The 22,784-nt window shown below is 39.9% G+C and overlaps 1 protein-coding gene across 2 annotated transcripts in view; it reads left to right on the top strand.

The window, feature by feature from the left end:
- The first annotated feature begins 7,204 nt into the window (after nt 1-7,204).
- Nucleotides 7,205-22,784, top strand: part of Slc30a8 (solute carrier family 30 member 8) — a 28,852-nt gene continuing 13,272 nt past the window's right edge. The window contains exons 1-4 of one of the 2 annotated variants that reach the window (XM_051160550.1): nt 7,205-7,275; nt 8,157-8,159; nt 14,492-14,688; nt 21,448-21,594. In XM_051160550.1, coding sequence (XP_051016507.1) covers nt 7,205-7,275; nt 8,157-8,159; nt 14,492-14,688; nt 21,448-21,594 — 418 coding nt within the window. The remainder of the gene's footprint in view (nt 7,276-8,156; nt 8,160-14,491; nt 14,689-21,447; nt 21,595-22,784) is intronic. The other variant, XM_051160551.1, reaches the window with a different exon arrangement.

The raw sequence follows: 22,784 nt of genomic DNA, 5'->3' as shown, positions 1-22,784 counted from the left end.
GTACGTGAGAAAGTCATATCCTACTCTCCACTCAACTGTGGAGAATGTTCTGACCATTGGCTAGGTCTGGGTAGGGGTTTAAAGTTTACCGCCTGTATTGTCCTTGGCTAGTGCCCTAGTTTGAGCGGGACCCCTGGGCCCAAATCTGCCTATCATAATGTTCTACTTGTAGGTTTCTAGGCCCCTCTGGATCCTTCTACTTTGCTATTCTCCAATGCTTCTCTCATTTAGAGTCCCAATAGGATGTCCTCCCCTCTGTCTCAGTTTCCTGGTAAGTGAAGAATTTTGTGGGACATGCCCCTTGGGCTAGTATGCAGATATAAGTGAGTATATACCGTTTGAGTCTTTCTGCTTCTGGGTTACTCATTCATTATGATCATTTCTAGCTCAATCCATTTATCCACAAATTTCGGGAATTCCTTGTTTTTAATAGCTGAGTAGTATTCCATAGTGTATATGTACCACAGTTTCTTTATCCATTCTTCTACTGATGGACACTTAGGCTGTTTCCATGTTCTGGCTATTATGAATAAGGCTGCTATGAACATGGTTGAGCAAAGTTTCTTGTTGTGTGCTGGAGCATCTTCTGGGTATATTCCAAGGAGTGGAATAGCTGGGTCTTGAGGAAGCCCTATTCCCAGTTTTCTGAGATAGCACCAGATAGATTTCCAAAGTGGCTGTACTAGTTTGCATTCCCACCAGCAATGAAGGAGTGTTCCTCTCTCCCCACATCCTCGCCAGCATGTGGTGTCGCTTGAGTTTTTGATCTTAGCCATTCTGATGGGTGTAAGATGGAATCTCAGAGTTGTTTTGATTTGCATTTCCCTGATGACTAAGGAGGTTGAGCATTTCTTTAAGTGTTTCTCAGCCATTTGCTATTCCTCTGTTGAGAATTCTCTGTTTAGTTCCAAGCCCCATTTCTCAATTGGGTTATTCGGTTTGGTGGTGTTTAATTTCTTGAGTTCTTTATGTATTTTGGATATTAGACCTTTGTCAGATGTAGGTTGGTGAAGATCTTTTCCCAGTCTGTAGGCTGTCGCTTTGTTCTCTTGACAGTGTCTTCTGCCTTACAGAAGCTTCTCAGCCTCATGAGGTCCCATTTATTAATTGTTGACCTTCAGGCCTGGGCTGTTGGTGTTCTGTTCAGGAAGTTGTCTCCTGTGACAATGTGTTCCAGGCTCTTACTCACTTTTTATTCTAAGTGACTTAGTGTCTCTGGTTTTATGTTGAGGTCTTTAATCCACTTGGATTTGAGTTTTGTGCAAGGTGACAAATATGGGTCCAGTTGCATTCTTTTACACATAGACGTCCAGTTAGACCAGCACCATTTGTTGAAGATGCTATCCTTTTTCCATTGAATGGATTTGGCTTCTTTGTCAAAAATCAAGTGACCATATGTGTGTGGATTCATATCTGGGTCTTCTATTCGATCCCACTGATCCACCAGCCTGTTGCTGTGCCAGTACCATGCTGTTTTAATTACTATTGCTTTATAGTACAGTTTGAGATCAGGTATGGAGATTCCTCTGGAGCATCTTTCATTGTACAAGATTGTTTTAGCTATTCTGGGTTTTTTGTTTTTCCATATGAAGTTCAGAACAGAACTTTCAATGTCTTTAAAAAATTGTGTAGGTATTTTGATAGGGATTGCATTGAATCTGTAGATTGCTTTTGGTAGGATGGCCATTTTTACTATGTTAATTCTCTTGATCCATGAGCAAGGAAGATCATTCCATCTTCTCAGGTCATCTTCAATCTCTTTCTTCAGAGTTTTGAAATTTTTTTCAAACAAGTCCTTCACTTGCTTAGTTAGAGTAACTCCTAGATATTTTATATTGCTTGTGGCTAATGTGAAGGGTGTGATTTTCCTAATTTCCTCCTCTACAAGCTTGTCATTTGTGTAGAGGAAGGCTACAGACTTTTTTGAGTTAATTTTGTATCCAGCTAATTTGCTGAAGTTGCTTATCAGCTGTAAGAGTTCTCTGGTGGAATTTTGAGGGTCACTTATGTACACTATCATATCATCTGCAAATAGGGATAATTTGACTTCCTCCTTTCCCATTTGAATACACTTGATCTCCTTTTGTTGTCTTATTGCTCTGGCTAGAACTTCGAGTACTATATTGAAGAGATATGGAGAGAGTGGGCAGCCTTGCCTTATTCCCGATTTTAGAGGAATTTCCTTGAGTATCTCACCATTTGCTTTGATTTTGGCTATTGGTTTGCTGTATATAGCCTTTATTATGTTGAGGAAAGTGCCTTGTATCCCCGATCTCTCTAAAACTTTAAACATGAATGGGTGTTGGATTTTATCAAATGCTTTCTCTGCATCTAAAGAGATGATCATGTGGTTTTTTCTCTTCAGTTTGTTTATATGGTGGATTACATTGATGGATTTCCGTATATTAAACCATCCCTGCATGCCTGGAATGAAGCCTACTTGGTCATGATGAATGATATCTTTGATGTGTTCTTGTATTTGTTTTGCCAATATTTTATTTAGTATTTTTGCATCGATGTTCATAAGAGAAATTGGTCTGAAATTCTCTTTCTTTGTTGAGTCTTTGTGAGGTTTAGGTATCAATGTGACTATGGCCTCATATAATGAATTTGGCAATGTTCTATCCATTTCTATCTTTTGGAGTAGCTTGAAGAGTATCGATATTAGCTCGCCCTTGAAGGTCTGGTAGAATTCTGCACTGAAACCATCAGGCCAAGGATTTTTTTTGGTTGGGAGACTATCTATGATTGCTTCTATTTCTATAGGGGAAATGGGACTATTTAGCTTGTTTATCTGTTCTTCACTCAACTTTGGCAAGTGAAATTGATCAAGAAAATCATCCATTTCCCTTAGATTTTCAAATTGTGTGGCCTATATGCCTTCAAAGTAGGATCTTATGATTCTTTGTATTTCTTCAGTGTCTGTTGTTATGTCTCCTTTTCTTTTTGCTTCAGAAGACTTTGATTCCCATATTATAGACAACCCCACCCCCCAAAATACAAAGGCTTCCCAAATTTGTTCAAGGCCACACATCTAAAGTAGTGCTGAAACCAGGACTCTAACCTGGACCTCTCTAGTTTATGAGCTCTTGTATTAAACTAATTCATCCCTCTTCTTGCCACAAAATGTCAAAGCACCAAAAGTGATGAAACTCCAAATGTTTCATCACAAACAGGCTTGTACCCCAGTTCAGATGACAGTTACATGCAAACAGTAGTATCAACAGATACTTTGGAAGTATACATTTATTTAGGAAAACACAAAATGTAAGAACTTGGTCGTATTATGTCTGGGGTGTTCCTGGTAGTATTTCATAGAAGCATACATATTTTTTTTTGTATATGAAACACAAAACAATGTTTACGGTGCTTGAGTTGGGGGGCAAGTGAGATGGCCTAGCAGATAAAAGTGCATGTCACCAAGACTGACCATCTGAGTTGATCTCTGGGGCTCAGATGATAGAGGAAAAAGGTTAACTCTCATGGTTGTCTTCTGACCTTTATATATGTGTTACAGCACACATGTCACTCTATTCCAGAAACTATGATATTAAGAAAACCTTGTATGAATGACTTTTGTACAAGGATTAGTTATTGTTTGTAAAAATCCTATTAAGAAATTGGTGCTGAGCATGGGAGAATCGGGAAATAGAAGGATCCATAGGGTCCTAGAAACCTACAAGAGGAACATTATGATGGGCGGATCTAGGCCCAGGGGTCCTGCTCAAACTATGGCACCAGCCAAGGACAATACATGCAGTAAACTTCGAACCCTTACCCAGATCCAGCAAATGGACAGGACATTCTCCACAGGTGAGTGGAGAGTAGGGTCTAACTTTCACATGAACTCTGGTGCCCTATATTGACCACGTTCCCTGGATGGGGAGGCCTGGTGGCACTCAGAGGAAGGAGAGCAGGCTACCAAGAAGAGATTTGATACCCTATGAGCATATAAAGGGGGAGGAGGTCCCCCTCAGTCACAGTCATAGGGGAGGGGAGTAAGGGGAAAATGGGAGGGAAGGAAGAATGGGAGGATACAAGGGATGGGATAACAACTGAGATGTAATATGAATAAATTAATAAAAATATTAAAAAAAAAAAAAGAAATTGGTGCTGGAAACAGGCAGCACCAGGAAGGCAAAGCCGTTATGTCAGGGATGTTCTGTGGCTGACAGAGTATTTATTCTCAGAGGTAACAGTTGTAAATTGCATTTTGACCCTTCAGCTGCTGTAAGCTTATGATGGAGAGTGGGTAGAGAGGGAAACCTATAATTCAGGATGGTTGGGAAGCTGGTTGCCTAGGAAACTGAGATGAACAGCCAAATGCCCACTAAAGCCAACTGTTAACAAGAGGAGATTTTTTCTGTTTTGATCTGTGCTACTTTCCTAATTTGTACCCTATGTCTCCTGAGGTGTCTAATTAGGACTAGTTATCCTTGATGGGCGGTTCATGCCAAAGTCCACATGAGCCAGGAGAGGCTACAAAACTTTTCATAAGCGTTGTGATCTAAATATTTTGGAGGAACATGCAAGTGAAATTAAAATGAATTTATAAAGTGGTGATGGACATGTGAACATTTTAAATATTTAGCATAAGGTTTTAGATTTTTATTATTCTTTCTGAGTGTACATGTTGTGTATGGCTGTGTATGTGCAGACATGTATACACATACTCACCCCTACAGAGGCTGGAGGAAGATACAGGCATTTTTTTTTATCTCCTCTACCGTAGTCATTGAACCATCAGATTACCACTGAAGGTAAGGTGGCTGGACAGAGAACCCCCATTAGTCACCTGTCTCTGCCTTCAGTGCTAGACTATCAGGAGTACAACCACACCTGGCTTTGACTCCAGTCCTCTTACTTGCAGAGCAAGTACTCTGGACCAGTGAGCTATCTCCCCTGCCTTAGATAAAGGCAACCCGTGATCATAACTTACCTGCTCCTAAATTTATAGCTACAAAACTTACTTCCATTCTTAACATGGGAGTTTTATTTGCTATAATCTACTGTTCTCTGCTCTCATACTATTTGCATGAGATACTTTGGTGTACAATAATTATCTTCAAGAATAACACTTAGAAATTCATAAATATTTAATGAAAATGGTATCTAATTTCTCAATACTTTATAAATATAGATATTTAATGTTTCATTTTAAATGTATTATCTATATCCATACATATTTTATGGCTCTGCATATTTAATAAGATCCCAACATATGAAATTTCAGCACAGAGCCTATGACCAGGGTAACTTCATTTAGTTAAATTTATAATTAAATAGAGTGAATCCATAGTTTCTTGTCCTTTTTTGCCTTGATTGCCTGTTCTCTCTTTTCTCATATCTTCTTCGCCTTATCCTATACCAACACTTTCCACTGTCTCTCTGCTTACCCATAGGCTATCCATCCACATTGCAAGATACTGTGTGACCTTTGTGCTCACAGAATCATGAACACTTACAAATATGCCTGCACGTTCATGTTTAGACAAATAACAGAGCTTGTGGCATAGCCTCAAACTTGCAGGTTGATTTCCTCTGTTGATTTCTCCAGCCCAGCATTCCCATTTCTGTACGTCAGTGTCGTTTGTCCTTTGTCTCCCCTCACCTGTAGTGCGTTTCACCTTGATTTGTACTTGCTTCCTTGTTTTTCCAACATTCATCCTTCTAGATTCCGTTTCCCTCCCCTATCCTAGACACTGTTCACAAATGATCCATGCAACAGAGTACAGTTCTGTGCCACCCAGATGGATTAGCAGTTGTCTTGTGGTTTTCGTCTAATTTGTCTCTATAGAATAACTTGCTATTTTGCTCAGGTAACTTAGGATACATGAGAAGGAAATAGTTTGATTTTTATTCTGCTGACATTAGCTCCTGAGATTCATGCCTTCTCCAACAAGGACAGATTGACTCCCTAGAGCTATTTCTTTGAATTTCTATTGTCAGAGCAAAGTTAATAGTCAGACAATAATGCTCTATGCAGAGCCCTAAGAATTCTTATTACAAATGAGAATATTTGAGGTCTTGTGGTTTGCCGGATCTCTGGCTCCCCACCGATGTGATAGCAGCTTCTTTTCCACGGCCAACTCCCAGTGCCTTTGGCATCCCATTCCACTTAGGAAAGTAACATGGATCCTATTAAGCACTGAGAGTGGCCTCTGATGGACAAAATGGCATAATCCTGCCACAGTAGGCAGAGGGGTTTTCTGGAGCTAAGCCTCGCTGAGTTTTTAGCAAAGGGAGTACAAAGAGAGACAGTAATGAAGACCCAGCGGTTGGGCCTCATCTTTCTCTGCTCTGTCCCGCAATCTCATCCACGAAGTCTTTATAGATCTTTGTTCTATATTCAAATGACTGTCATTTGACCAGGCTCTAATTCTTTCTCATCTGTGGGTGGGTTGGTCGCTTGCAATTAAGTAATGTGTCACCTTGCAATTTTTGTTACTTGAAGCTCTTTTAGGAACAAGCCAGAAAGGCTCCATTCCTGATCAGCTGTGACTGATGTGTCTGGTGGTGTCATCTAAGCTGAGTCTTCCCCACTCAGCGCACGGCAGTTCAGCCATGGGAGACGGGGCTCTCTCTGAGCGTTGTTATTTACCCTGCAGAGAGCCTGTCAAGGGCTTTTAAAGATGCGTTATCCAGAATATGCTTAGATCGTAGATTTCAGTGAGTGATATCCTTTGTTCCCCACCTTAGGAGAGAAATCCCAAAGTGGTCCCAGGAGAAGGGAATTAAAATCCTGATGTCTGCTGAGAGGTCATTTCTGAACTACATTCCAGGAAAAATGTTTGTAGAAACAAAAAGAAAATAAAATGAGTTAGCGTACAGAAAGACACAGGGCGCTTAATTGCAGCTCACTCAGGTGTGCTCTGAAGGTCAGTGCCCCACATCAGCATTAGCAGGCAATCCCAGAGCAACTCCTCCCCTTAGAAAACACACACACACCCCTTATACATTCCACCTACTCCCAGAAAAGCAGTTTCTGTGGGTGATAGAGTGAGTCTGGGTGATCGTCCAAGAAGACTCTAATCTTCAGAGACCTACCAACGACACTGATGCAGGAGGCCTGCTAACTCAAGCACTGGAAAAAAATTTTCTATTTCCTTAGGAAATTGTGTGAATGTAATAATCTTCATCCGTCCTTACTTCCACAACTCGACAGTGAGTCAAACGTCAGCAGCTCCCATCCTGGCTGGCTACCATGGAGTTTCTTGAGAGAACTTACCTTGTGAATGATCAAGCCACCAAGATGTACGCTTTCACCCTAGACAGGTAAAGAGATACTTATGTGCACACTGCCATTTTCTGTGGCCTGAGTACTCAGCAGGCTATCACATATTATTACTTTAGAATGGCAGACTTCTGCTTTGCCAATTAAGATGGTTTGGGAAGATCTCAGGAGAGGTTCACTGATTTGTGTGATTCATAGGAAACATAGGATAAGCGTCATAGTTGTTCTGATTCCTTAAACATTATGTCATAAGAGAAACATTCACTGAAGTATTTTTTCTACTATGGTTTTTATTACAGAAAATAGGCAAGAACAATCTAATTATTTACTATTGCTTTTTTCAAAATCAATTTTTGACTTAGAGTAAACTGTCAAAGTTGTATTTAGGAAAAAAATAAGACTTTTCAATGGTGGCTCAAAACCAGAGTTATATTCATTTCAAGATTAATTAATGAATGGGTTATTTTATATCAGTAGATATACCTGTAACAAATGTAGCTGAATTTGATGTTTTCTATAGTTCTAGTTCTTAAATGTCTTCCATGATGTCATGTATAATATATTTATTTTCATTTTTAAACAATTACTGATTGAACACATTTATCTTATGTGTTGTATATGGAAAATATTTCTATTTGTCTAGAAAAATATTTCTAGATGTCTGTTCATTTAAAACTAAGAGACTAATATGAATTGCATATTAAAAGACGTGATTACAGAATAGATACAGAATATTGCTGGGGATATTTAATAAGAATTATAAGAGAAAATATTGTTTACCTGGGTGTGAGGATAAGAGCAAAAATTTCCAGAAATAATAGAATAATGACTGAACAAAACAAAACAGAATCACAATAGAGTTAAGGAAAATCTATATAGGAAGTAATGAAATGGGAGATAGGAATATAGCTCAGTGGTAGAGTGTGTGATTAAAGAATTGAATCCTGGATTCAATTCTAAGCACTGCAAAAAAATAAAAGAAAGTAGAGAGAGGGGAATTTTTTCATAATGAGGTCTTTGCAAAGTAAAGAAAGAGATATATAAGAAAGAGAGCTTAGTATACACAGGGAGATCACTTCAAATGCGAATTAAATGAGTAAGTGAAACCTAAAGTAAGCTCATGTAGAATAAATTTTAAGAGCATATGCACTTATCAGTAATGTATTAATATTTTCATTTATTAATTGAGAAAAATTCATAATAAAAACCAATGGTGTTGTATTTGATCAAATCAAATATATTAAAACTGCAAAGAGGACTTTCCTTAAAGAGTATTTATAACTTTGATTTAGAAACGAGTAGTACACAAGATGGGCATCTATTATCACACATTGAAAGGATTATTTTATTAGAAAATTTGAGGCGTCAGTTATGGATCTCATAACTCCTAAAAGCAAAAGCCCCATATGACATCTGGACAACATGTTTTTATCCCTTGGAATACTTCCATAGTATTTAAATAACAATGATTCCCCTTAAACTAGATTTTTAGAATTCTGTAATACAAAACAGCCAACAGTTTATAGTAATGGTCTCATTCACCTCATAGGGTGAATGGGGTATGACTTTCAAGACATAATGCTTATAAGAACGATGAAAATATTCAGTGTTTTTTTTTTTTTCAAATACAAAGATGAAATGTGGAACAGACTTTTCTCCCTGATCTCTCCATTTGCTACAGAAGAAAATGAATGCCAAAAAGAGGACAGGACTTTGCAAGGCCAGATGGCTGAATTGAAAGTTGAGAGAATCCATGCTCCTAGTTTAGTGTCTTTCCCTATCCTACATCCACACACACACCAGGTTGCTTCTGAGATAATCCATATCTTACAGATCTCTTAGTCCTTCCCCAAACTCAGCCAATCTCCTTGTTCATGTGTTTTCTTTCATTTCCGAGTTTCGCCTCCTAAGTCTGCTTCTTTTCTCTCCCTGTTGCTTTCTTTTCCCCATCACTAGCTTCCTACTTAAATTGTTATATGCTGTAAAGATATTTAATCTTGAAGGAAACCTTGTTGTCTAATTCTACTGGGGGATTGTTTCCTATAGCTGTTGTTTTGCAAAGAACTATTCTCACAGCTGGTGGCTTATAGCACATAATTCTATGAGTAATAACTTAAGCCTCTCAGGCGGCTGTTTTCTTCCGGCGTCTAGACTAGAAGGTTCAAGGCACCGTCACTTACATGCCTGGGGTCTTTGTGCTGACTTTTGGATAGAGTGTTTGTTCTTCTTCTATGTATTATATCAGCCTGAGGTTCTTGACGTGGAAGTTCAGGGTAGAAAAAGAGCAAGACTGGAAGCTGATAACGGTCATATAGCCCACGCCCACAGCAATGTCACCACTTCTACATTAACAGGGTATCGCCAGCCTCAGGGCCTGAATTTTAACATGACAGCTATTGGTGGGTATCATCTTTGTACGTACTTTACCATAGGACAAGGGACTAGTGATCCTTGTCAGTGTCATTGTCGCTAGCCTGTACATTCTCCTTCATCTACAGTTCTTACTCTACTGATGTTCTGTAGACTCAATTTTCTTAACCAAAATATTTTATTAACAACTTATTGACCGAGCCTACATCAATTATAACCCGATTAACCAAAACAGTAGGAAATGAGGATTAATTGACACAACAACAAAACCTTAAGGATATCAGTCCCAAAGAATGATTCTCAGATCGGGAGCCGCAGGATTTTTTCCACTGGAACCCGGGGTAATAAGACCTCAGAGCCTCAGCAGGAGCCAGAGCTCTGAAGCCTTCCCTCAATGAAGGGCAGCGATGAATAGCCAAATCTATCCCAGGTCTCCAATCCGCACAGCCGCCAGTTCTGGGCTCATTTATATATCTCCTCCCAGATTCTGTTCACAGGATCTTTTTCATCTGGTAGCAATTAAGCTCCTGCACGAGGTGGTTGCTCTTCTAGTGAATTAACATCACCTGTTCTCTCACTAGACCATTCGATTCCACACTTGGGATCCTAAAGAACAGGTTTCTCTCCTTCAATGTTCCATTGCTGAAGAAGTAGAGTGGAAGCATGAATAGGAGTAGATGTTAGGGATAAGCTACTAGAATTTTTCAACAATGAGAAAGAGAGAGAGAGAGAGAGAGAGAGAGAGAGAGAGAGAGAGAGAGAGAGAGAGAGAGAGAGAGAAAGGGAGACAGAGACACAGAGACAGACATGGAGACACAGAGACACAGAGTTTGTTTGTGTGCATGCGTGTGTGTGTGTGCGTGTGTGTGTTGATGTGTGTATGTGGAAAACGTTCTTCAGGTGATTCCCACCATTTCCACTATCCTGGAACTTGTTAAGTAGGCGAGGCTGGCTGGTCAGTGAGTCCCAGAGATCCATTCACCTCTGCTTATCAGGTGCTGGGATTACGAGCACATGCCACACACCTGTCTTTTTTTTTTTTTTTTTTTTTTTTGATATGGTTTCCAAGGAGCAAATTCAAGCCCTCTTGTTTGACTGACTGAGTTATCTCCCCAGCTTTCATCAAACACTTAACTGACAGGTCTATGTTTTTTATTGTCTCTGGAGTTGTCTTAAGGGAACATGGAGAAAATGAACAACAACACGTTCCCAAAACCCATTGCATCCCAGGGACGAAGGGAGAGACTGGGTATTTCCAAGCAGAAGAACACTGATGAAAACATGGAGTTCTTGTTTTTCTCTTGAGAAATGTAGAGTAAGCTTGAGGCTTTAATGGCAGAAATAAACTAGTGAAAGAAAGAGCAACTAATAGTCTAGCAGCAACATCCACAGATAAATAAAAAACAGTCAGTCAGAAGTAAAAATTCCTTCTCAGGTTGATGCTAACCACAGGCTGGCTAGCATGAGACAGTGACCATGTTGATACTTGAAGGCCCAGAGTGGGTTTATTAAAATCAATATGGCTCCTAAGGATGTAACCAAATTTCAATGTGGTTACAAGAATGGGTGGTACATATGATAAGCCAGAGAATTCATTTTCCCTTTCTTTGTGTGTGCAACGAGGAAAAGTCATGTGAAGATAGAAGAGGGCAGCCAGTAAGAATGTCTCTGATGCAGAAATTTACTAGCACATTGGCCATGAAGTTCTAAACTCCAGATCTGGGAGAAGACACATTTCTGTTGTGTTAAGATATCCATTCTGTGATGCTTTCTGGCCATTCAAGCAGATTAACACAAGCCCTGAGTTTAATGGAGCCATGTAAATTGTGGAGTGATTTATATCTTAGAACATTGTTGAAGACAACGGAGCAATTGGGAGGCAACTAAAGAGCCCAACCGATGAGTGAGATATTACTGTAGATGAGCAACCATAGGCTTAAGAGTGAGGCCATGGGAAGAGACAAGCAAGTGCAAGGGCGAGGAGAGAGTAAAGACACCCATGTCCGGACATGGTTCCTCTTAAGGAACATGAGGGATTCACAGGCATGGAAAACCAAAGGAAACAGACTCCATGGATCTGAATAAGCCAAGTCACCAAGCAAGAAATGAACAGCAAAAACAACAACAAAAGCCAAAACAAAACAAAACAAATCCACAAAAGTTCAATATATAGCATCATGACAATACATACTCTAAAGATTTTAGTTTTCAACAAAATCTTAAGAAACAAAAAAACCAGATGTATAAATAGTAAAAAAAAAAAAAAAAGTAATAGGAAGCACCTTTAAGAGTCTAAATGTTGGACTTATAATTCAAACGTTTTAATAGCAGCTTCTATAATATACCAAAAGAACAAAATGTAATTATATAATGAGAGACTTGATAACAATCTACAAATAGTGAATACCAATAACAAAATAATAAGTAAAAATTTAAAAATATCTAGAAAGGCCTAATAACAGACCCTTGGTATTGACATCAACTGACAGAAAAAAAAAAACTTTAGTGATCATGAAAATAAAGTAAAAATTATGTGCTATAATGAAATCAAAGGAAAAAGTTAAGGAAAAGTGAACAGATCATTAAAGAAATATTACATATGGGAATAAAATCACTAACTCATACATGATAGTACCAGAAGGACAGAGAGAGAAAAATATGTTTTTAAGTAATGGCCTGAAATCTCCAAAATTTGGTGAATATAATTTATAGTTTCTTTTAAAATATCTTTTTAAAATTAATTAATTCATATTACATCTAAATTGTTGTATCCCTTGTATCCTCCCATTCCTCCCTCCCTCCCATTTTCCCCTTACTCCCCTCCCCTATGACTGTGACTGAGGGGGGCCTCTTCTTCCTGTGTGTGCTCGTAGGGTATCAAGTCTCTTCTTGGTAGCCTGCTATTGTTCCTCTGAGTGCCAGCAGGCCTCCTCATCCAGGGGATGTGGTCAAATATGGGACACCAGAGTTCATGTGAAAGGCAGTCCCCACTCTCCACTCAACTGTGGAGAATGTCCTGTCCATTGGCTAGATCTGGGTAGGAGTTCGAAGTTGACTGCACTTGGGGCGCTCGTATTTTAGCTTTACTAAGAAACACAGAGAAATAGACTCAAGTCAAGGAGGCGCTATAAAATTCATAGGCTCATCCTTGAGGCCACTAATGCAGTGAAATTCTATATTTGAAACACGTGAGTTCGTGGGGGGGGGCCTTATAGACTCAAACCATGGCAGATAACTTCTCCACTCCCACATGAAATCCCACAAATGTAGTATGATAAATTCCATCAACCATTCCAGGCTAGGTGGAAAAATCAATCTGAGGACAAAACATAACTTGAGAAGGAGAGAGGTCTGGAGCCCCATCCAAGTAGTTCTTTTTTTTTTTTTTTTTTTTTTTTTTCTTTTTTCATTTATTTATTTATTTATTTATTTATTTATTTATTTTTGGATACACTTTTCTTTTTTCTTTTTTTAGCATTTTTTTCTTTTTTTTTTTTTATTAATTTATTTTCTTTTTGTTACATCTCAATGTTTATCCCATCCCTTGTATCCTCCCATTCCTCCCCCCCCATTTTCCCATTATTCCCCTCCCCTATGACTGTTCCTGAGGGGGATTACGTCCCCCTATATATTCTCATAGGGTATCAAGTCTCTGCACCTCTATGTATTTTCAGTAGCAAAATCAATAGTTCTCATGCATCACCTTTTCAATACAATTTTTATTTTCCGCACATACACTTCAAAAGGTTCTAGCCAATATGGGCTTTCATTATGTAAAAAATGTCTGTTTATATGTTGTAACACTGTCCAGTAAAATATCAATAATTGTATTTGGGAGGCATGATTACCAGTAATTTTCCTTGGCTTTGTGCTTTATTATTATTTTTTTTGATGATTCTAGCTTTTCTATAATGAAGTGCACAAATATTATTTTTCACAAAATTCAAATATGACAATAATTAGAGTGATTCTAATACTTACTAGCTAAGCCAAAACCATCAGACTTTTAATTCCATATGGGTGTAGTCCAAATATGGCAGGCTTCTAATAAAGGCTAATTTAAAACGTTAATTTTAAGACATAGAAATATAAAGTTTTTAATTCTGAGAGCCTCATTAGTGTTTTTAAATAAGTTTACTGGATTTTAAAACATCCTGTTAATTCAAGTACCATGGACAGTGTCATCTGCACCAGCAAAAATTGATTTTAGGTGCACTGATATTGAGACAGCAACTAGTCTGTGGCATGGTGGGAAAGCTGGTTTGTTTGTTTTTGTTTTGTCTTGTCCTTTTGTGCTTGTTTAATCTCATATTAACTTTCCGAAATATTCTTATCTCAGTCAAGAAACTATTCAGGTGGGTTAAGTATTATCAATAGTCTCTCCATCCACGATCCTTTGGAAATCCTCAAATTAAGCTTTGTGTTGGAGCAGGATCGATGGTTACTATTTGGGATGCAGAGGTCGGATCTAGCTTTCATCATAATGATGAGTATTTGGTAGAGGTTGTCTGCAAATGGGCCCCCATGGATTCAGCCTGCACACAGACTATGACCTACTGATGCATATTCACTGTTCCTTACAGTCTACCCTGATGATGGTGGCGAGTTCTGTACCACAATACCCAGAATCTTTTAATAATACAACAACTAAGAAAGACCTGCCCTTAAGGATGTCTATTTCTTTCCTGCTATTCCTGTAGCTCAACAAAAGTCATGCTTGACAGCCACTGTGAGTTCAGAGTGAAATGTAAGAGAGCCCTGAATTAGAATTCCTTTGCAAGTTTGCGATTGTCCTAAGAGCCGCCTTGAGAGCGGGTAGGGCTGCTGGGAAGGTGTGTGTTTGCAACCATGTTCACTCCTTGCTCCTGTCAAAATCATCCTCAACAGAGAACCTCGACAGAAACCTGTGAATAAAGATCGGTGTCCTGGAGACAGCCGGGAGCAGCCAGAGGCAGGAGTCATCCGTCACTGCCACAGCAGCTCCAAGGCCGCAGAGAACAGGTCGAGCAAGCAGGCGCATGCCAAGTGGAGACTCTGTGCCGCTTCAGCAATATGCTTCGTCTTTATGGTGGCAGAGGTGGTGGGTGAGTACTGCCCAGGAAAACTCTTGTCCAAACTGCAAACCAATGAAACCCTGTATCACGATGGCAAGGACAACCAGACTGTTCCTTTAAAGGAGTATTTAATGTTTTCTGCGCTTACAGAATGACAACCTCAGTAACACCATAGGGTATTTCCTACAGTACATCTTTTGTACATAGCTCATGGGGTTTTTATTTATTTTTTTACATAATTGGGGCCACACTGAATACTCTTGTCTACGCTATCAAATACTGTTTAAAAATATTTCTATGCCCAAACAATACATTCCACTGTAATCCGCATAAGCATTTCTCTATTGTTAGAAATTTAGGGAGATTTTTTTCCCTGCTTCTGCCCTATAGTACAATGAAAAAACTTAATAAAATTCTGCCTATCTTTCTAACTAATTCCGTGAAAGGGATTCTAAAAATGGAAATGATTAAAATAATAGGTTGACAAACATGAATATTTTTCTTACTTTCTTGAATCATTCTGTCAAACCTGTATCCAGACATTTGTAACGATTTATCAGTATGGAAACTCCTCATAGAAATGATTTTCCATCCAACTCTTTAAAGTTGCAACTGGAGAGATAGTTTAATAGTTACAAGCACTTGCTGTTCTTTGAGAGGACCTGAGCTCAGTTCCCAGCACCTATGCTGGACAACTCACCACCACCTGTAAATACAGTTCTCGAGGGTCTGATATTGTCTTGGGAACCCCACAGTCGTGCACACACACACACACACACACACACACACACACACACACAATCTTTGCTGATGTCCATACTAGGGCTTTAGTATTCATTCCTTTAATTGTTAGTTACAACATTTCACACATTTACTGGAGGAAGGTGCTTACCCCTGCTGTGCATCACATCCTTCCATCTTATTGCATTCTTAGTTGGGAATTTTTAAACTTATTTTATTGATCTCTGGACGCTCCTAATGTTTCAGAAAGTTAAGTCTGCGCTATAGTGTTTGTAACTAATTTTTTAGTTTGTTGGTTGTCTTTTCATTTGTGTTTTGACTTGCTTTCTCAAGTCCTTCAGAGCACACCAAACAGAAGTGGCAAAGAGTGAGTTTCATGGTTTGCTCCTGATCTCAGAGTAAAGGCTTTGCCCCTTTCCGTTTTGTGTAGCATGAAGCTGGGTCACTTGTAGCCTTCATTTTGCGCAGCTGCACTCCTGCTGTTACTAATTTGCTGCTTGCCATGTTGTTTCAAAACACCGTATGCGAGACTAGCCCTGGCAGCTATCTACACAGCATCCTTCTTTCCATCTTAGTCCTGTGTTTCCAAGTGTGTGAGTTCTACTCTGTCTCTTACATCACAGGGGACTTCATCAGCAAAGAGAGATGGACACTGAGTGATACTTGCTGAATTTTGAGCCATATCAATATGAAGCTGATTATTGTTCAAAACAAGGCTCTCACCACACTACATCCATCTTCAAAAGTCCTCAGCATTTTTCCTTTGCTTGAAAAGTTGTTGAGCATTGGGCTAAATTGACAAGGCACATGTAGCTGGAAGAGACTGGACCAGAAGCTGCCTCCATACTAGAGCCCACCTTGCTCTTCCAAATAAAAAGTGGTCAGTATATTGGACGTTTTGGACATCTAAGACAAAAGAAAAGAAATTTCTTTCTTTGAAATATCTTTTCAGATATTCCACAATCAGTCTTCCATATAAATTAGTAATATTTTCCTCTTGACATCCTTACATATGTATTCAGTTCTAACTCAAAGAGATTATTCATTCTCTGTGAAATACCCCTATGTTTTAGGGTCCCAATAGCTTTTTTTCTTTTAATTTAAATACAAAAGTCTTCTCTGAGTTTTATTCTCATCAAAACCCTAGCCATCACTCAAGACCCCAGTCCACAGCAGACTTTGTTCCTGAAGTCAGGTAAAGAAACGACCAGTCTCAAGACATCTTGGGAAGTCTGGGTAGTCCTTCTTCAAGATGTTGACTCTGAGCAAGGCCTCGAAGGTAGAATTAAGAAGTTCCTAAATGAAATGAGAAAGTCTGTCAGAAGGCTGAAAGTGACATAATTATATTTTAAATAAAATGTATAAATCAATAAATAAAAATCACAAACCCAAAGAGCTCATTAATTATGCCTGTGGTCTGACAGGTTGCAATTATCAGGCTTTGGCTTCAGATATCCGATGTCTTTAATAGGGCAGAGAAAAATACCTATCGAGATGCTGGCACAGCACTTAAAGGAGATGCGCACCTCTGCTCAGCTTGCTTTCTCATTGTCCATCATGGCTATAAACCTGATCCTCTTGGCCTGAGGACCTGATGCTTGGAGTATCTCTAGTCTTTATATAAAGAGGCCAAATAAAAACTTACTCTCTTTCCTATAAAAGTATTAATGTGGACCGACATAACCCTGCAGCTTCCAGAGCCCCACCTATATCTTACCTGCCTTCAATAACCTGCTTTTAGTAACATCTTTTGATCCTTAGACTTAGGACACACCTGCTCAATTATCCCTAGGTTCATTTTCATTAATACATGCCAATAACTTAAAACCTGTCTGTTGTTTAATCTCATTTAGATTAATCTTTTATGAGTCAAATCTGAAAGAGAATACCTAAAGCAGGTTGTGTTGAAGACACACCTAGAACGGTAATTGGGAGGCTTGGATGGGGACCCAATTCCTTTTGCAGAGCTTGTTTTGTAGCTGGTATTTAAAATAGGAGAGAATCAAGCCATTGGGCTGCACTGGGGAGATTACTGCCCCAGTGTGCTGAGCAGTGCAGTGAAAGAACCAAGGAATGAAGGACATAGGCACAGTGTGCCCATTCTTGGGCCTTAAGAGCTGTCAGACTGGGACTTTTTTGTGGCTTGTAAAAATTCTTCATTGTTCAAAGGCCATAAAAGAAGGGTTATATTGCAAATATGAACACACATCTCTATTTGAAAAGATGAAATGCAGACACTGAGAACTCAGGAAAGTAAACTCAAAGGTGTCATTGCTGGAAGCAATCGATAGCCTGCTGGGAGAGGCATCTGAGGTACCTGAGGTACCATGTTCCGTGTTACCTAAGGGCGAGGAGGGGTGATATTGCCAGGCAGTGATGCAGAGCTAGAGTGGGATGAAGATGACACACATTTGAGAGTGAGAGTTTCTGTCTTCCCAAGAGAAAGATGTAGCTGTAATGCGTGATACTCACACAGTTGACTAGTAGTTTTTTTTTTTTAAACTTGCTTTCTTCTGTTATTACAGTACCTTGGTGACTTGGGTTGCAAAGATTTTTGGTTTAAAATTTTTACCCTTTGACAATTTTATACATGAGCACTGAGTCTACATCACATGGACTCTTCCATTTCCCCATCCAACTCCTCCTGTGTCTGCCACCCCAATTCAGGGTTTCCTACTGTTAGGAAAATTTAAAAACAGGGCCCTGAAAACTATGGTATATTTTAAATACTTGCTAAATCATAATGGAAGGTTTTGATACATTCTATTACATAGTACCGTGTAACAAAATGCCACTCATAAAATAGCTGAGTCATTCTCATGTAAGAAGTAACAGCATACAATAGTGTGGCCCAGTGAATACAAGGCTGTCTTGGTTATTTTTCTATGGCTATGATAAGACACCATGGCCAAGGCAATTTGTAGAATCAGTTTACATGGGGCTGACAGTTTCAGAGTGTTTTAATTTGTAACCACCATGGCAAAGAGCATGCCAGCAGGCAAGCAGGTAATGCTGTAGCAGTAGCCAAGGTCTCACATCTCAAGATACAAGTCTAAGGCAGAAAGAGACAGCCAAGAACGGTATAGACTTTTGGAACCTCAAAGGCTACCCTCAGTGACACATCTCAGCCAACAAAGCCACACCTCCTAACTCTTCTCTAGCAGTTTCATCACCTGAGGACCAACCATTTAAATATATGAGCCAATGGGGGGGGGGTTATTCTCATTCAAACCTCCCACGAAACTAATATTGTCAGGGGAACAGTTATTTTCTCAGCACTGTCAACACATCTTCTCTTCCATGGAAAATGCTATGGGAATTTTAAGCCAACTGGTTAAATCTGACGGGACCTGTGTCTAGGAGATGCAGGCCCAGTGTTCTACTGTCACCTTCACTCCATGGGGCACAAGTGATCTGTTTCCAGGGCCAAGACCTCTCTGCACCTGCACTGTCTTGCTATAATCTTATTTTGCACACATCTTGCATGGCTAGGAATAGAACAGGCAGAACTCTGCTTCGTGCGTTCACCATAGTTTCCTTCAGCAATTATTTTTGTGTGGGTTTTTGAAAATTAGCATACAGAGTATTAAGTTTCATTATAGTATTATGAAACATATTTGCTTGTTTATTCTACTGTACTCTCTTCACCTTCTTCTTCCTGTTCCCCACTTATACTCTTCTACCTCTCCATCCTCCTTCTAACCTCTGTCGTGTGTTGTATTGCCCTCTTCTCCTTCCTCAATAATTCTTTTTTCCTCATCTCTTGGTCTCCTTTCTAGTTTCATAGCTTGTGCACATTTACACCTAGACACACGTATTTTTACCCAAACAGACAGACAGACAGATAGACAGACAGACATACATACACACACACACATACACACACACACACACACACACACACACACACACACACACACACACACAGATCATCATCATATGAGAAAGATTATGTGGTATTTGTCTTTCTGAGTTTATATCATCTAGTGGTTTTTGTATCCATGTGTTTTAACCATCAGCTTCTTGTCCCTCCATGTCAGCCTCTGTGTTGCTGACAAAGACCCCCCTCAAACAGAAATATAAACATGCCTGCCTTGTCCTTGCCTGACCATCCTAAGTAGATCGCCAAAGCAAGGAGGATAACCTTCAACTTCCTTTGCTTGACATGGAATACCTCCTCAAGTGGTTCCAGTCTACCTTTTCAGTCTCATTTCCCACAATCCTCTGATACGGGCCATCTCCTATATTTACAGAAAAGTAGAACATTCTCTTACTGTTTTTTCTTTTTCTATGTTCCTTTTTATGCATGAAAACCCACTATTTTCTTTCTAGCTCTCAGTCCTTCTTTGAAAAGTTCCTCAATGCCAGAGTGCTCTGGCATCCCAGGCGAGTGCCAAGTCTTGAGTACAGTGTTAGGGGATCACTGAAGGAAGGGATCCTAATTTGTTTATCTTTGCGGACTTTGCTCATGCTACCATGCACAGCAAGGGTCCGATAAGTGCTGGATGGATAGTTGAATTAATGGTCAATAATGCCCCAAGCTTTCAGAGGCAAACGCACATGCAAACAGTTCTCCCGGTAGCATTCAGCAGTGCCCACAGTTTTCTGAATAGTTCTTATTACCAGCTCTGATGGTTGGAAAATGATTATGGGGTCCCAGGTCTCCACATGAACATTATTCTCCTAAAGCAAGGCCCTTCCCTTCTCGGTTGCCTCTTGACCAGCTGAGCCTACTGAAGGATTCCTGTAAGACGTTCTTCCCTTTACTTAGTGGGTATTTTCAGGGTGGCCCGGAGAATCCTCATCACTCATGGCTGAAATTGCAGCACGCCGCTTATCTGCATGTAGTCATTCTCCAGGCAAGAAATAATGCATTACTAACACAGCTTTATTATCAGGACCGAGTCTGGCAGATAGAGGAACGGTAGAGGATAATTGGAAGGACAGCTGATTTGTTAGCAAAACGTTGCCTTTTGGCTAATGAATCATTCCGATTTTTGCACCGGCAGCTCCGTAACAAGCTTGAAGGCTGCTTTGCTTCGCACCATTAAACTTTGACAAACCAGTTATTAAGCACAGCTCGAGCCACCAGTCTGTGGGAATTATTGCAATTATGAGCCATCTATGTAATTTTTTTTAATCATTAGGCGAGACAAGGTGAGTCTGATGATAGAGGGTCTGATGATTGACAGTCCCTGCTGCTTTGTAGTACACAAGGCAATAAACAGCTGCAGGACCGGCTCATCAGTCAGCACACACTCCTTCCTGGGAAGAGGTAGTGAGAGCAATAACCTTTATTGCTCTCAAACAACAAGCCCTGTTCAGGAAGAAAGGACACAATCTTCCTTTAATTTCTCTTCTGGAGGCTGGAGGTCTTTTCAAAGGAGAAACAGAGGGACGGAGTAGAAGGACCACACATGACTAGAAAAATCAAGGCAGGCTCATTTGCCTGTAGTTTTGCAGCCTGTGCTTTGTCAGATTGCTCATGTCCTTGTTATGTTCACTGGACGGTGCCTCCGTTGCTCCGTTCTGTTCTCCTCTCTCACTAGTTATGACACAGAGCTCCAATGCAGCTAGGTAGCAGTATTCAGCCAAACAAAGAGAAGCAGTAAAGACTATGGCAAAATTACAAATACATAACAAGTCTGTGAGCCAGACTGTAATGTTATTTTCCAGATAAAAGTTCAAGTCTACGACCTGGATTATGAGACCCCGTGACTCTAGCTAACGCCTCTACAGCCATATGCACTTGCAGGCTGATGCTGAGCCTTCCTGCCTAGCCAAATTGAGATGCTGGCTCTCTTTGCCCCATAAATCATATTTTTTGTTCTCCTATAGCCTCAGAAATGACTCCCTTAAAACATTCATTTTTACATGTTCAAATCCATTTTGAAGTCTCAGTTATCTTTCAAATTGTGAAAAAGAGATGGCTTAATTTGAAGTCAATAATTTTCCCCCAAATTGTGTGAATCAACAATGCCTAATATACACACATGTCCTAATTGTACTCTGAGCCTTTAACTCAGTGTGACATTGTGCATCTCACAGGTGGACACGTTGCTGGGAGTCTGGCTATCCTCACGGATGCTGCACATCTCTTAATTGACTTGACCAGTTTCCTGCTCAGTCTCTTTTCCTTATGGTTGTCATCAAGACCCCCTTCCAAGCGGCTGACATTTGGCTGGTATCGAGCAGGTAAAGTTCCATGATTATGCAATAGTGATGCATAGCAGGACAGAGTCAAATAGAGGTTTTTAAAAATTGGAAAGTAAAGAGCAAAGCCTTGTTCAAAAATTCCCTCTGGGCCACAAGTTGGCTGCTTAGGATAGAATAACCATGTGGGTATGTGCGCTTTCAACATTAATTCAGCTGTCAGCGAGATTAATGGAGTACCTTCTCTCCTATGGGACAACAGGAATATGTGTATCATGCTAGCGGCCACCTCATCCCCAGGGTCACTGTGTAGTAACAAGTAAGCAACGATCCTTTCAGTTACTCTGCATCCTTCTGAGAGAGGATGAAAGCAAAGCTTTTGCCACATTACAAATTAGAGCCACAGAGTCCAAGAGAGTATCAGGGTGTAGGGTCTTGTCCCTAGGAAGTCAGGCATAAAATATAGGGAGTCATTCCTATAATTTTGATGCTGCTTCTGGAACTCATGTTGGAATTTCGTGACTGTTGGGATGGTCTTGAGATGGGCCTTCACTAAATGATGACAACAGTGCTCTCATTAGCGGGTCAGTGCTGTTGTTCTGGGAGTGGGATCCTGGTAAGAAGGATGAGGCAAGAATAATTTCTTTCCCTTGCCTCATACACGCTTGCTTTTCTATCATGCTATGATGTGGCATAGAACGTTTGCCAACTTCAAGAACCTTGGTATTGTACTCCCCAGCACCCAGAAGTGTGAGAAAAAAATTCCTTTCATTATGAATTACCTAGTGTATGGTATTTTGTTATAGCAGCAGAAAATGCACCAAGATAGCCACTCACTGAATGCATGGCTCAGCTGAATTCTTGTTCATCTAATCATCAGTAGCAATAGAATGGGAGCAAGTGATGATGAAGAGAGAGAGAAGAGGAGGAAATAAAATGCACTCTTTTGTCCTTCCTCAGAGCAGCTGCTTTCACTGAGTGACTGCCTGCTCTTGCTCAAGAAGTGGCTAGAGCTAGGAGAAGTGTACGGTCTCTGGGAAGTATTTACTGTGGTTTGTCTTTACCGTAGCTACTCACCCACCCACCCTCCCACACTGCAGCACTACTTCCCCTCTCTGTGGCTTCTTATATTGGCTGGAGGAGTTTCTATTGGATGCCTTTGTGCCAGTCTTGCAAACACATAGTTACAGCTCTCTGATTTCACGCTGGCTAATGAGTCAAGGCAAAGGAAA

The sequence above is a fragment of the Acomys russatus genome, chromosome 17 (assembly GCF_903995435.1).
Source record: "Acomys russatus chromosome 17, mAcoRus1.1, whole genome shotgun sequence".
Lineage (NCBI taxonomy): Eukaryota > Metazoa > Chordata > Mammalia > Rodentia > Muridae > Acomys > Acomys russatus.
The sequence above is the reverse complement of the archived record's forward strand: the minus strand, read 5'-3'. Positions and strand labels throughout refer to the sequence as shown.